Source organism: Candoia aspera, chromosome 4 (genome assembly GCF_035149785.1).
Source record: "Candoia aspera isolate rCanAsp1 chromosome 4, rCanAsp1.hap2, whole genome shotgun sequence".
Taxonomy (NCBI): Eukaryota; Metazoa; Chordata; class Lepidosauria; order Squamata; family Boidae; genus Candoia; species Candoia aspera.
In genome coordinates this window covers 605,621-619,715 of record NC_086156.1, presented here as the reverse complement: position 1 = coordinate 619,715, position 14,095 = coordinate 605,621, and the positions used below count along the sequence as shown (strand labels likewise).

Below are 14,095 nucleotides of genomic sequence, written 5' to 3'. Positions count from 1 at the left end.
CAGGGAAGGGCGCTAGCAGGGCCTGTGGACGTTGCCTTCTGAGAGACATGGGCACCACCTGGGGGCACGTCCTCCAGAGGACTTGGGCCACAGTGCAGCCCTCTTGAGGTCCCTGGGTCCCCCCTGCCAGTTGGGGGAGGGAGATTTGGACCCGGGGGAGGGGCTTCTCCCGCTGGGCCCCCTTCCTCGGCGTTCTGAGCCAGGAAGTGAGTGGGAACAATCCGCTGCTGTGATGCTGCAGCAGATGCCCATTCCAGGGGATGTCCTGGGAGCAACGGGTACTGGGCTGTCTAGTTCCCAAGGCCCCTGTCAGATAGCCATGAGAATGTACATTTCACCCAATTCATGCCCTGCCCCAGGAAGGGAAGGGCCCCAGGCTGAACAGCTGCTCAAGCCAGAGGAAATCTTAGCAGCAGGGACAGAGCGTCTGTCCTCAGTTCAGAAGGGGCCAAATATCTGGGCTAAAGGGACCTAACAAAGCTGACTGGTCTGCACTGCAGGAGCATTGCTGTTAAAAGCCATCTCTCTGGCAGAGGCTGCATCTGATCTGGGCGCAGAGGCCTCAATGTGGACACGTTTGGACCGGCTCAGGCCGGAGGTCAGCCTTCCCCAGCCCCGGCTGAGCCGGGTGCCCTGCAGCAGCCTTGAACGAACCCCGCCCCACCCCCAGGCAGGGTGGGGCCTCCAGAGACCCCTCTCTTTGGAGCTGCACCCATTGCCTCCTTTGTCCTGTGCGGCAGGTACACCTCCACTTTCCACTCCTCTGTCAAGCATGAAATGCAGGAGCAGAGGAAAGCACCGTGCCAGACGATGGGGATTCCGAAGCTCCAGGTCCCCACCCCGAAGGAGTATCTCCGGAAACATTCAAAGGAGCCGAAGCTCCCCAAATGTACGTCAGAACACCCCCTCTCTTCTGCCACACCTCGCCGGCCTCCCCGAGAGGAAACGGGATGGCATCCTTCCTGGAAGCAGGGAGGAACAGGGTTCCCAAAGGCTGCTGAGTGCAAACCTCTTTGTTTGGTCTAGTTGCCGGTGAACTGGGGGATGGGGCGGAGCGAAGCCCTGTCCAGCTTACGCACTTCATCCAGGAAGCAGCCTGGTGGCCGGGGTAGGGGCAGGATGTGGGCTGGCCAGGCCCTGGTCCGGCTTCAGGGCAGCTCTGGCCTTCCTTACCCCCTGGAGCAGTCCAGGATGCTGTTTCTGGCTGGCCTCCCTGTTTTTTTCAGGGAGGATCCAATGACCTCACCACGTTTGGGAGATTTGTTAGATTTATAGCCAGGAACTCAAGACATCTCCCCCTCCAGAGGTGCCCATAATCCTGTGCAGTTGGCTAGGCTGAGAGTAGCCTCCCAACTCCCCCAGGGGGCTTCCATGGCTGAGGTGAACTTGAAACTGGGCGTCCTTGACCCAAGTCCAGCACCTTCACCACTACCCCACACTGGTTCAACACTCAAGGTCTCAGGACATCCGGGCATCTAATGTCCAACCACAGAAGAGGCAGTTGTCCTTGCAAAGAGGCTTCTTCCTGGTGAGAGAGAGAGGGAGAAAGTGGATCTACTTCTTCTGAAGTCCTGAGACCTTTCAGCGAAGTAAGAGAATCTCCTTTTTTGGTACTGAAAAGCAGCTCTTCATTTGAGCCTGGGCCCAGAAACATCTGCTGGCTTGCTTTCAAAGGTTCTGAACCCCACCACATCACCAGCCCCCATTTCCAGGGGGTGGTCACACATGTAGATGAATAAAATAGCATCGGTCAGGGTGGAAGTCACCGCAGCCCTGTATCGCAGCCGTTGGCTCTTAGGGCTAACCTGGCATGTTCCTTGGAAGTAAATTCTCATGACCTCATTTGGGTAAGTGAAGTAAACATCAGTCTGCACTACCTGAAACCAGTCGGTGCACCAGACCTTGTTTAATGGGTGTGTTTATGTCTGCGTACACGCACGAGTGCTCCTTTTAAAAATCATTGAACTCGAATTTTGAAAGTAACTGATCAATTCTGCAAGGATTCACATTACTCTGTTAGAAATAATCTGGAAAGTTAAACCACACCTGAGGCTGCTGGTATCTTCTGCAAGTTTCCCAGGGAAGTCTTCTACAAACAGGGCCCCACCGCTAGAAAAAGACCTCCTCCAGTGTTCACCCAATCACTGGGTGGAATTGGGTATCTGATGGAGGGGACCCCAAAGGAGGTCTGGAAGGCTAACAGGATCCCGTGGAGGGTGGGATTCCCTCGAGTGTATTTGCCCCAAATCTCCAGCGCTTGCAGGTGACAAGGAGCCCGTGGAGCTTGGCCCAGAAACCCAGCAGGGCCCAACGAAGCTGTGAAGAAGAGCTGCCAGGGGATCCCTGCGGGCCCAGGAAAATCACGGCTGCTTTTGACCTGTCCTGTCAATTTTGGAACTGCCCAGAACGGCTCCCCCCTCCCACCGTATGGACGTCCCATCTCCTTCTCTGAGTGCGAGTGCGCATGTGCATGTCAGATGTATCCTACAGCCCACCCACCCCACCCTGCTATTTGGTTCTGGGCATCGGGTGGCTTCCCAACAGGCCCCACCCACTTCCAACCTTCTGACACCGCTCTGAGGCGCCTGGCACTGCACACTTACACACTCACATGTTTTGGGCACACCCCAGGCAAGAAGGTCCGGGACCGGAAGCTGCCATGCAAATCGCCGGTGCCCCTGAAGTCCAACCAGCCCCTCATGGGCATCCAGAGCCAGAAGAACTTCATCACCACCAACATGGCGGAGGCCATCATGGCGGTGGCCAAGAAGCCGCTTCGTGCATGTGTTGACCAGCGCAAGGGAGACAAGTTTCTCCTGGACCAGTCGGGGCTGATCCAGAGGTTCCTCAAGAAGAAGGTGTGTTTCGCCCCTGGCACTGCCAGCGAGGGCGGCCTGGCCTGGCCGACGCAGGGCTCAAGCTGGCTTTGCGGGACACAGGGGGTGATCTCTGCAGAGCTGCTAAGGGGGGTGGGGGGGTGAAGCTATGAAGGGACGGCAAGCGATGCTTTCTTGGCCTACTAGCTGATTGACCGGGGAAGCCTTTGACTCAGTACAGGACGTTTATTCACATGAGAATTAAGGCCCTGTCCCACTGTTGCAACCGCCCCACAAGGCAGGAGGGGCCCACTCTGCTCTCTCTGAACCCTGAACACGGCAGGCAATTCACCCTCTTCCTACTGTTTCCAAATGCGTTGATGGGGGGAGCTGCTGCCCCTTTACTTGTCCATTATTCTTTATGCATTCATTTCCTAGATTTATACCCCACTTTTTGTTCAGGAACCTGAGGTGGGACTCACTTATTTATCCCACTGGCACATTGCCACCTTTGCTTTGTACTTTACCTATTTTATGGTGAGCCACCCAGAATCACATATGTGAGATGGGTGGCCATATAAATTGAATAAATAATAATATAAAAACTATAATAATAAATAATAAATGCATGACCCAAAGTTAAAACCACCATGGTAAAAAAAATGCAGTTTGATAAAGTAGATACAGAATTCAAATTCAAATTATACTGCGCTGATGGAAAACTAGTAACAACAGATCACATCACCTACAGAGCATGGCTTCCTCCTATTTCCTCCCACAACAACAGCCCTGTGAGGTAGGTGGGGCCAAGAGAGAGGACCTGGTCTAAAGTCACCCAGGATCATCCAGGGCCAAGAGGGGGCTTCTGTCTGGGCCTCCCCTCCCCCAGTCCAGCACCTTCCCTGCACTGCCACCCTGGCGATGCTCCTGTGAACACTCCTGTGGGCTCAGTTTGGGGCAGGGCATCCCTGCGGAGCACCCGGCCTTTTGAGGGGCAAGGTGGGAAGGAGCACCCAAAAGGGCCCTGTGCTACTCCCAGGTGGCACCCTCCCTCCCCCACTGAAGGGAGCCAGCTCTGAAAGGGAGGGATGGGGACCGTGTGCACCTCTGCCCCCCCCAGGGGGTTTGGAGCATCAGCCTCCTCCTTTGCAGGACTTTGGGGTTACCCCCAAATACATCAGAAAGCGGAAGAAGGAAGCCAAGCAGGCAAAGAAAGAGCGAGCGCCTGGTCGGCAGGACGGCCTGCAGCAGAAGGGCCTCACCCGCCTCTCTGCCCAGGAGCGGGAGAGCATCTTGGAGGTAAGCCACCAGCCCCACCAGGCACCAAGCTCCATGGGCCGCCTTGTCGGTCGAACCAGGGCAGAGCCAGGATTGATGGGCTCGTCTGGCGCGTTGCTTGCTAAGCATTCTGGCTGTTCGGTGAAATGCACCAGGGGCACCGGGTTGGGAAAGGGGATGTCAGCACCAACGGACCTTTCTGGTACCCTTAAAGCTTACACTTTTATGTCTCTCACTTATTAAAAAAAATGAATTGGTTAATATGACTTTTGTCAACTATTTCTATCCTATATTGCTGAACAGAAAAAAAAGTGTACGAAACCAATGCATGTGCGTTTCATATAATTCACGCAGGGTCTCAAGAAAAATTGGGAAGAAATCAACACGGAATTCCAAAGCCTTTCAATAGCGATAGATACCATTCCCAAGAGACTTCACCAAGAGAAACTGGAGGCGGAGATGAAGCAGCTGGAACACGACATCAGCACTCTCGAGAGCCACCAGTTTGTCTACATCGCAAGCGAATAGGGACGGGGTCGGACCCGGGCGCAGTGAGCCTGTTCCGGAGCGCCCTGGGGCCGGCGGCGGAAGAGGCCAGCTCGGCTCCTGGTTTTCCCGGTAACGGCAGTAATGCCGGGCGCCGGTTTCTTCCCACTTCACAGAGCGGGGCCGGGGGCGCTGTGGCCCTGCGGACGCGGCAGGGCTCCGAGCAGCCGGAGTCGGCCACAGCACCGGGAGCGACAGCCGTTCTCCGCCCTCCTAAACGTGTTCACCCTCAGGGGAAAGAGTTAATTTCTAAGAAGTTGCCCGTAGTTTTAAGAAGGTTCTGCAAAAGTTACATAATGGATCTTATTTTATTATTAAATAAAGTACATTATTTACCAACTGTTATCACTCTGTGTGCGTGTGCGTGTGTGTGTGTGTGTGTGTGTGTGTGGTAGATACGGAGTCTTTTGGAGTGGGGTGGCTGTAACAAATCGTCGTCGTCGTCGTCATGGTTCTCATGAAGCAGAGCCGGCCTCGAAAACGGCCCGGCTCTGGCGGCGCGGCTGCCGTTCCCGGGCTACGAACTCCAGAGGCCACGAGAGGTGTGCGGGCATCTAGCCTTGGCCGGAGTTCTGCAGGGAGGGGGGCAGCCTCGAGGAGACCGTGCCACCCTTGGTCGGTTGCCCTTGACCGGCCAAAGGGACACCCGCCCCACCTCAAAGGGTTAGGGTTGGGGTTGAGGGGCCCGGGGCCCGGGGCCCAGAGCAAGAGCGAGGCTCTCCTGCGGCGCCCCGACGCGCCCTTCCGTCCCGAGGCGGCGAGGCTGGGGCCGGGGCGGCCTCGGGGCCGGTCACACACGCGGCTCAAGGCGGCGCTGAGGGCGGAGTCGAAGGGGCGCTGCGGACTTCCAGAGAGGTCGATCGTCGCCCGCTCCCCCGCCGTTCTCCCGGCAAGCGCCCCACGAGGCAGCGTTGGGCTGGGAGAGAGGGACTGGCCCAAAGTTGCTCGGGGATGGCGGGGGCGAGAAACCGGGCCCTCCCGGTGCAGTCCAGGACCTTCCTCACTAGCCCTCTGCGCCTCTCCCTCGGCGGAGCAAGAGCCCCCTCGGCCGATGGAGCAGGGCTGAGCCACCAGCAGATCAGTGCTCAGCAATCAGGGAGACAAATGAAACTCTCTGTTAAAGTCTTGCTTTATTTTCAGCTTCTAGTTCTTCTGGACAAGAATTTTTCCCTCCACTTTATATGGCAAGACCAAAGGGTGCAAATAAGAATAAGGTTAACCATAGAATACTTTGCACTATTTTGCACCATGTTGAAACTGAGCAGTAGGTTGGGGCAATCTAACCCCCTCCCCCAATATGATGGCCCCAGGGAGGAAGCATTTGAGAAGGCAGTGCCACCTGGGAATGGAAGCTAGGGGGGCAAATGAAACTTAACATCGATCCCCACCTCTTTTGCTAAACTCATGATTTCAGAGATTTTGACAGCCATTTTTGCCGCCTTATCCAAGTCGTCGCAGGCCAGTATCTTCAAGCCGCTCTCTGCAATTAGGATTTTGGCATCGGCCACTCGAGTTCCTTGTAACCGGACCACAATCGGTATTTTGAGCTCCAGGTCTTTGGCTGACATAATGATCCCATGTGCGATGACATCACATCTCATGAGACCTCCAAAGATATTGACCAGGATAGCCTGAACGTTTTCATTGGAGGTTATCAGCTTGAAGGCCTCCGTCACTTGTTCCACCGTGGCCCCCCCACCGACATTGAGGAAGTTGGCCGGGGTGCCCCCGTGGAGCTTAATGATGTCCATGGTGGCCATGGCCAGGCCGGCCCCGTTCACCAGGCAGCCGATGTTCCCGTCCAGAGCGATGTAGTTGAGCTCTGCGTTGGCGGCCTCTCTCTCCTTCTCGTCTACCTGGGTCCAGTCCTGCAGCTCAAAGACCTTCTGCTGACGGAAAGCCGAATTGCTGTCGAAAATGATCTTCGCATCCATGCACATCACCCTCCCCGTGGAGTCTTCCACCATGGGGTTGATCTCCACCATGACGGCATCGTACTTAATAAAGAAGTTGTAGATCTTGATCATGTTGTCAGCTGCTTCTTCGACCACCTGCAAAGGGAATCCCATTTTCTCAGCCAGCTGACGGGCCTTCTTCTTCTGGAGACCCTCCACGATATCCACAGGCTCCTTCAGGATGGTCTCCGGGTGTTCGGCAGCTACGTCTTCAATGCGGACACCGCCCTGAGAACTGGCGATAATCACCGGCCCCTGGAAGGCCCTCTCCATGGTGATGGCAAAGTAGTACTCCTTCCTCAGGTACCTGCGCTCACAGACGAGGACCTGGTTGCAAATCCGGCCCCTTTCCCCCGTCTGCTTGGTGAACAGCTTCTTCCCGATCATCTGGGCAGCCACCTCCCTGGCTTCCTCTGGAGAACACACTATCTGCACGCCTCCCTTCAGGCCCCCTTCAAAGGTCCCCTTTTCCCGCCCGCCGGCTAAAACCTGGGCCTTCACCACAAGGTCGTTGGTCCCAATCTTTCTTGCCACCTTGTAAGCCTCCTCTGGGGTTCTCGCGACCAAGCCATAGGGAACGGGGATGCCGGCTTCCTTCAGCAGCTTCATGCTCAGGTACTCGTGGAGAGATAAGTGACGGAGACGCTGACGCTGCAGCTGCAGTCCCAGACATGTTGTGGAAAGTCTCCGGCTTCCCCCCAGCCCTGGTGCCCCGGTGCCCCACCCTACCCAGCAGACCTTTGTCCCCGTCAGTCTGGCCCCTCTCACTGCCTGTGCCCAGAACATGGGGGCAGCTTGATCCCCTGCTCCCAGGGGTAACCTCCTGGGGTCTCTTCCAACAGACCTTCCAGGTGGCTGTTACTGTTTGAAAAAGTAAACCCGCTGCCCCCTCCTGGCTTCCCATTGGCTGAAGAAAGGGGTTCCATGACCTCACCGACCTCCGCCCTGCCTCCTCTACGCCCCCAGAGGAGCCCCCAGTCATGGAAGCCCTTCTTTCCCACAGGACAAACATTGCCTGATCCTGGAGCTTCTCTTGTTCTGCCATAAAAAGGTTCCCGAGAAACAGATGCTAATTTCCATCTGAAAAGGAGAGAGTGACTGTTGCTATCAGTGCTGTATTTAGTAAAAGGAAGTTGCCCACAGGCATTGTGAAGTGGGTGGGCACAATGCCCACCAGAGTGGAATCCTGCAGGGAAATAGATGTTTCGAGACTCATTTCAACTTTGTAATATTTGTTTGTATTTATAAATAAACAACACAGAGAGACTTGTGTTAAAAGAAAGCTAGCCAAGGGAACCGCTCACCTTGTCTTCATTCATTATCAGCCTGAGCGGTCCAATGCAGGATGAAGACCTCTCCACCTGCTCTCTGAGGGCTTCAGCGTGGCTAACACCCTTGAATGGAGTTACATCGTCTACCTGGTGTTAGTTTGGGCATTTTCTGGGTCTTTTAAGGTCAGTGGGAATCCAGTATGGCCCAGCGTTGATCTGTTCCTTGGGCCATATGGCCAGCCCGTTGCCATTTCTGTGAAGCTCCATTCTGTCACGTGCTCAACAATACAAACCACCAAGTACTTCAGGCAAAGCGAAAAGCATTTTATATGGGGGGGGGGTGTCAAGTCTTTATATAGGGTGCAGGAACAAATGATACACACATTCGATATATGTGATGCATCAGAAAGCAACAAATCAAACAATAAAAGACATCAATTAGGCGTGAGAAAAGACAGACACCCGTAAAATACTGTATGTTGCATCTCCTCCTTGTTTCTTTAACACTTTCAACACTCAAGGACTTCAGAATATAGCCCTATCGCTTGACTGACGTCCCTGGGAGGGCTACTATTTGCACATCAAAGGAAGCGGTTTTGGCTAAAAGGAAAAAACGTAGTTTTCTGAACTCCAAAAGGAGGATGCCATGCTAAAATGCTACTATCACCTTTATTAAGATGCTAATGATGATGATGTTATCCGTTCAATCGTGTCTGATTCTCGGCGATTCTGTAGACCATCTCTCTCCACAAAGCCTAAAATTCCAGGTAACACTGGCAGGTCCAATGGTGCTTTTCCTGTCACGCCTGTCCTGTGTTAAGTGTTGGCTGTTCCATGCTTCTCCGTGGAACTTTCGCCTTCTGAAACTGCTTTTGTGTTCGATGTCCACCCTTTGCCACCTCCAGTGACTCACATCCACCCCATAGATTGCCGAGGAAATGACCCTAGCTTGGCAGCGCTCAGGGCAGATCTTCTTTTTTGGTTATGCACTCACATCAGCCTGGTGCCTGTGTGCAGTAACTTTTAATGCACTAAATGGAGTTTGTCCACCCCAGGTCTCAGTGAGAACCGTCAAGGCGATGAAGGGTGCCTACAAATAAATTTAACTGGAACCAGATAGGAAAAATGGCTGCAGAAAGTAAGTTTGGCAGATTCTTGGGGAGGGAAATGGTTGCTGTTTTCCTAGCAGGATGGGAGAGGTCTGGGGGGATCTTTGGCCTTGAGCGCCAAGAAAACTTGGCTGACTTGACTTGGGAGAGGCATTTCCTGCTCTGCAAAACATTGTGGCCCAGTCTAGCTCCTGTACTTTGCAAAGCCTCTACTCTCCATATTGCATTTCCTTATTGTCAAATTTAAACTTGCACAGTCCTGGCACCCCAGCCCACAGCTGTTTACCACATAACTTCAAAAAATAACAGCAGCTCTATAAAACAGTACAAAAGTAAATACTACTACTTAAACGAGTATACCTAACACAGCCATTGAAAACATACGTCATAAATAATAGTTAGCTAGGTAGAAGTAGCCAGCTGCAAATGTATATCCTCCCGGTACAGATGTTTCCCTTGGTATAGCTAACAAGGACTGAAACCAGCACCAAGTAAGATCAGTGAACAAAGTAGAAAGAAAAAAAAAGGGATTCTGCAGAAGAAGCTGGCTGATACAGTGGATAAGACAAGAACTTGGGGCAGGCATAAGGCTTCCCACAGAACCCGTTGCTTCTGAAGCAGGGTGGCCTTAACCAACCAGTACAGGAGCATCTGGGCATGGAGCCCCATGTCACTGCTGGGGGCAGAGCCTGACCCAGAGCCCCTTTGCCACCTGGCCAGGCCCAGCTGGTGGAACCTTGCCCTGACCAATCGCAGGCCAGGCTGCGGGCAGTTGGGGAAAGAACTCTGGGAAATTGCCTTTTTTTTTCCTGTTCAAAAGGGCAGTTGGAGATCTGGGGAAGGCAAAAAGGCTGGCGAAAGTCAGTGGCAACTTCCCCATGATTGGCCACTGGGCAGCAAGGGTGGCAGGATGGATGGGTGGCAGAAGCGGCCTGGGAGCCCTGAGTGCCGCTGCAGGGCACCTCGGGCTCTCGGGGCCACAGCTAAGGCACTTGTCGCTGCATGAATACCTGAGCATGAGGCTGCTGAAGGAGGCCGGGGTGGCTGTTCCGAACGCGTTGGTTGCAAAGACACCAGAGGAGGTGTACGCTGCTGCCAAAGAAATAGGGACAGAGGACCTAGTGGTCAAGGCCCAGGTTTTGGCAGGCGGGCGTGGAAAAGGGATCTTCGAAGGGGGTCTGAAGGGAGGCGTGCAGATGGTGTGTTCCCCTGAGGAAGCCAGGGAGGTGGCCACCCAGATGATCGGGAAGAAGCTGTTCACCAAGCAGACGGGGGAAAGGGGCCGGATTTGCAACCAGGTCCTCGTCTGTGAGCGCAGGTACCTGAGGAAGGAGTACTACTTTGCCATCACCATGGAGAGGGCCTTCCAGGGGCCGGTGCTCATCGGCAGTTCCCAGGGGGGTGTCAGTATCGAAGACGTCGCTGCCGAGGACCCGGAAGCCATCCTGAAGGAGCCTGTGGATATCGTGGAGGGGATCCAGGAAGAGCAGGCCCTTCGGCTGGCTCAGAAAATGGGCTTTCAGGCTAAGGTGTCGAGCGAAGCTGCCGATACCATGGTCAAGCTTTACAACCTTTTTATTAAGTACGATGCTGTCATGGTGGAGATCAACCCCATGGTGGAAGACTCCACGGGGAGGGTGATGTGCATGGATGCAAAGATAAACTTTGATGACAATTCGGCTTTCCGTCAGAAGCAGATCTTTGAGCTGCAGGACTGGACCCAGGAGGATGAGCGGGACAGGGAGGCCGCCAGCGCCGACCTCAGCTACGTCGGCCTGGACGGGAATATCGGCTGCCTGGTGAACGGGGCTGGCCTGGCCATGGCCACCATGGACATCATTAAGCTCCACGGGGGCACCCCAGCCAACTTCCTGGATGTCGGTGGGGGGGCCACGGCGGAACAGGTGAAGGAGGCCTTCAAGCTGATCACTTCCGATCAACGGGTGCAGTCCATCCTGGTCAATATCTTTGGGGGCATCATGCGATGCGACATTATCGCTGAAGGGATCATCCTGGCGGCCACTGAGCTTGAGCTGAAAATCCCGGTCGTTGTGCGGTTACAAGGCACGCAAGTGGAGCAGGCGAAAGTTTTGATAGCCGAGAGCAGCCTGAAAATCTTGGCCTGCGACGACTTGGACCAAGCGGCCAAGATGGCCGTGACCCTCTCCGACATTGTGACGTTGGCCAGGCAAGCTCACCTGGAGGTGACCTTCTAGTGGCAGACCAGAGGGAGCTGCTTTTCCATGATTCCCTGAAATCCTCCTGAAACCCTCCCTCCTTCCCCCCTGCCCCCACCCACCGTTCTTTGTGGTGCCCGGTGAGGAAGGCTCGTCTTGGGCCTCCACCCCATGGCCGATGGCACAGCAGCCTCCCACAGCAGCCAGGGCCTCTCTTCCTCCCGGTCGCGGCAGCAAAGCAAAGGCATCTGCAGGAAACCTGGAGGTGGGCTTGGCTGGCACCTCCCTGTTCCTTCCATATAAAAGCCTGGCCTGGCATGGACGGTGGTCTTTGCCCCCCTGAATCTTACACTGGGACGTTAGTGGGTGCCATCCCTGGGGGTCTCCCTGACTGTTGCAGAAAAGTCCAGGAGCCGCAAAGGGGATGTAGAAGCCCTAATAAAGCACCAGCCTTCCTTGGCCACCATCGTGCTCATATCCAAGGAAGACTCGTGCGCTCATAACTACCTCGGGGGAGAGGGCATCACAGCTAATGTTCCCCAGTGCTCCACTTCGTTTGTTCTCACAGGGAAGCTGAAGGAGTTGACATTTGTGTCCTGCAGTTATGCCTCAGCTGTTAGCCAACAAGCCGGCTTCCTAGAACCTGCAGAGAGGAAAGGCCCAGCGAAGTCACTGGCTCAGTCCTTTGGTGTCCAGTGGCTGTTTTGTCCTCCCGCTGCCCCTCATCCGTGCTGACATCCACCCCACTGCCCACTCTGGCTGTCTTCAGGCCACTGGCACCCTCAGCCATTTCAGTTACAAACTTAGCAGCTGCATGGGCAGAGTAACCTCAACTTGGTTAGTTTTAACCATGGCTTGCTTGTTTTGTCACTTAGCTTATTATGGTGAGAGCAGCCGGTCTGGGAGGTTCATGGTTCAAAGACTACTAGCATAATGTTTCTGGCCAGTAGCCACGGTTCAAGTGAAATATTATCTTTGTTCCCTTGTCATTGGATCTCAGCTGCTTCATCCTGATGGGCTCACGCTGCCCCAAATCCACCACAGACGCATCAGCATTGGGACAGTGTTGTGGAGGCTGCTCTCAGCAGATAAAACTGGCACTTTCATCCCCGTTGCATGGAGGAATCAGCCTTCAAAAGGGCCCTGGGCATGTCTGAGGTTGACAGGAGGCTGAATGAAGCCACGGCTACTCCTTCCTATCTGTGTCGAATTCGTATTTTGTACCACCCCTTTCTCTCCCCCCCCAATACACATTGCCAGAAAGGTCCTGTAACACTTAACGATTTCTAGTTTTGATTAAAGACAGAAATCAGTCTTGCTTCATGGAGGAACAACGCAAATCTAATTTTTGTAGCCCATGCTTCAAGAACAGGGTAAGAGCCGAAACGGGAAGAAAGGTGGTATTTCCACCTACCCCCAGAACAGACAAGACCCAGTGACCGCTTCTGGGAGCCATGACCTCCCCCGCCACACCAGCATTGCTTTAGCTGCTCTGGTCTTGAAGTAACGTCCATCGGATCCCCAGCGTGATTGTTACTGCAGACACGCTCACTAACTGTCCTGCTGCTGCTGAGGCTGGGTGGTCCCTGGGGCAGGCACAACCTCATCTCTCCAGCCTCCAGGTCCTGTTCTCCAAGGCTTTCCCCCTGCCCCCCACCCCAACCCTGGGTGAACCTGGCTTGAAGATCGGGATTGGCCCAAAGAGAAGCTGACTGGGGTTGGTCACAGGGTGGAAGCTGCGTGGGGCAGGATGGGGCAGGGGAGAGAGCGCGCGCTTTCTTTGCTATTTCACAGCACAACCTTCGGGACGCTTTTGAAGATGGGTCCAGCACTCTTCTAGGAGAGCGGTAAGCCCATGTTTATACGGAGCCTATCAGCTACACAGGCAGCCCGCCACTGAAGGTGGGCTTAACGCTCTTCTGGAAGAGCCCTAAACCTGGGTTCAGCTCATTTCAAACATGGAGTCAGTGTTCTTCTGAAACAGTGCCCAACTGCTGCACAAAGGGAGTTCAACTATCCACTGATAGTTAGATCCCTTTGAATGTGCCAGTAAAAACACCTGCACCAAAGTAGAAAGAGTTTTGATAAGTGGCTAACCCCACCAGTCGAGCCGCCTCCTCATTGCAGGCACATTAAGGAATTATGCTGGCTGGTGTTAACCCACCAGCTGGTGACATTTGGTGAGAGGAGAGGGGAAAAGGCTGGGAAAATCCACCCATCCTGGTCCATAACCTGCCCTGGAAGCTGTAAATAAGGAGAACATCATCTGCTAGCAGCATGCCGGTGGCAGGATCGGGAACTCAGTGGGCGCAGCAGACTGCATGCTTAGCACAGTTTTCTGCAGCACTAACTCCACCACAGGAAGACCCCTGGCAGGGAATCTCAGCAGCCAGGCCGAGGAGGAATCGTACGGGAATTGGCCACTCTTTTCATTGCTGTCTGGCCATTCCTGGCCCTTCAAACTGCTCAGCTGCTGACAGTGCCAAAGGAGGGGGAAGCAGGATATAATGGCTGGCTCCAAAGAGCACTGCCGAGAGAGCTTTATGTCACACAGACACACGCTCAGCTTTACACACACACACAGGGCAAATCCATATTTTCCTCAAAAGGATTTCTGGGTTTCTCTATAATTACACGACTGTACAGTACATCTGGGAAATGTGGCGGGGTGGCGGCAGCATGGACCTTGTGCCGAGCTGGAAGAGGCTCCAGACAAAGTTACTGCTCGCATTTCTACCCAGATGCTTCCTCTTGCTGACCGGCCCATTTTCTGTGTGCCCCACTCGGCCGGCAGCTGCTTTGACGCCCCTCTTCCGGACAGTATTCTGTGTAGCTCTTTGGAAGAAGGACGCCCTGAATTCAGTTGGGGGAACAAACACAGGGCCACGGTGTTCCTGGATACTAAGACTTCTGACCTTTTCCATCAAGGCAATTGCTCAGCCA

The 14,095-nt window shown here is 54.3% G+C and overlaps 3 protein-coding genes across 3 annotated transcripts; 2 read left to right on the top strand and 1 right to left on the bottom strand.

Moving 5' to 3' along the window:
- The first annotated feature begins 737 nt into the window (after nt 1-737).
- On the top strand, nt 738-4,673 carry LOC134496150 (enkurin-like). Its single transcript, XM_063301906.1, has 4 exons — nt 738-889; nt 2,632-2,858; nt 3,969-4,115; nt 4,449-4,673. Exons 1-4 carry the CDS (start codon nt 778-780, stop codon nt 4,620-4,622), a joined length of 660 nt encoding a protein of 219 aa, XP_063157976.1. The 5' UTR covers nt 738-777; the 3' UTR covers nt 4,623-4,673.
- A 1,319-nt stretch (nt 4,674-5,992) lies between these two features.
- On the bottom strand, nt 5,993-7,255 carry LOC134496114 (succinate--CoA ligase [ADP-forming] subunit beta, mitochondrial-like). The gene has a single exon (XM_063301869.1). It carries the CDS (start codon nt 7,202-7,204, stop codon nt 5,993-5,995), a length of 1,212 nt encoding a protein of 403 aa, XP_063157939.1. The 5' UTR covers nt 7,205-7,255.
- Nucleotides 7,256-9,961: 2,706 nt separating this feature from the next.
- Nucleotides 9,962-11,191, top strand: LOC134497512 (succinate--CoA ligase [ADP-forming] subunit beta, mitochondrial-like). The gene has a single exon (XM_063303200.1). The coding sequence runs from the start codon at nt 9,992-9,994 to the stop codon at nt 11,189-11,191; it is 1,200 nt and encodes a 399-aa protein (XP_063159270.1). The 5' UTR covers nt 9,962-9,991.
- The last annotated feature ends 2,904 nt before the right edge of the window (nt 11,192-14,095 follow it).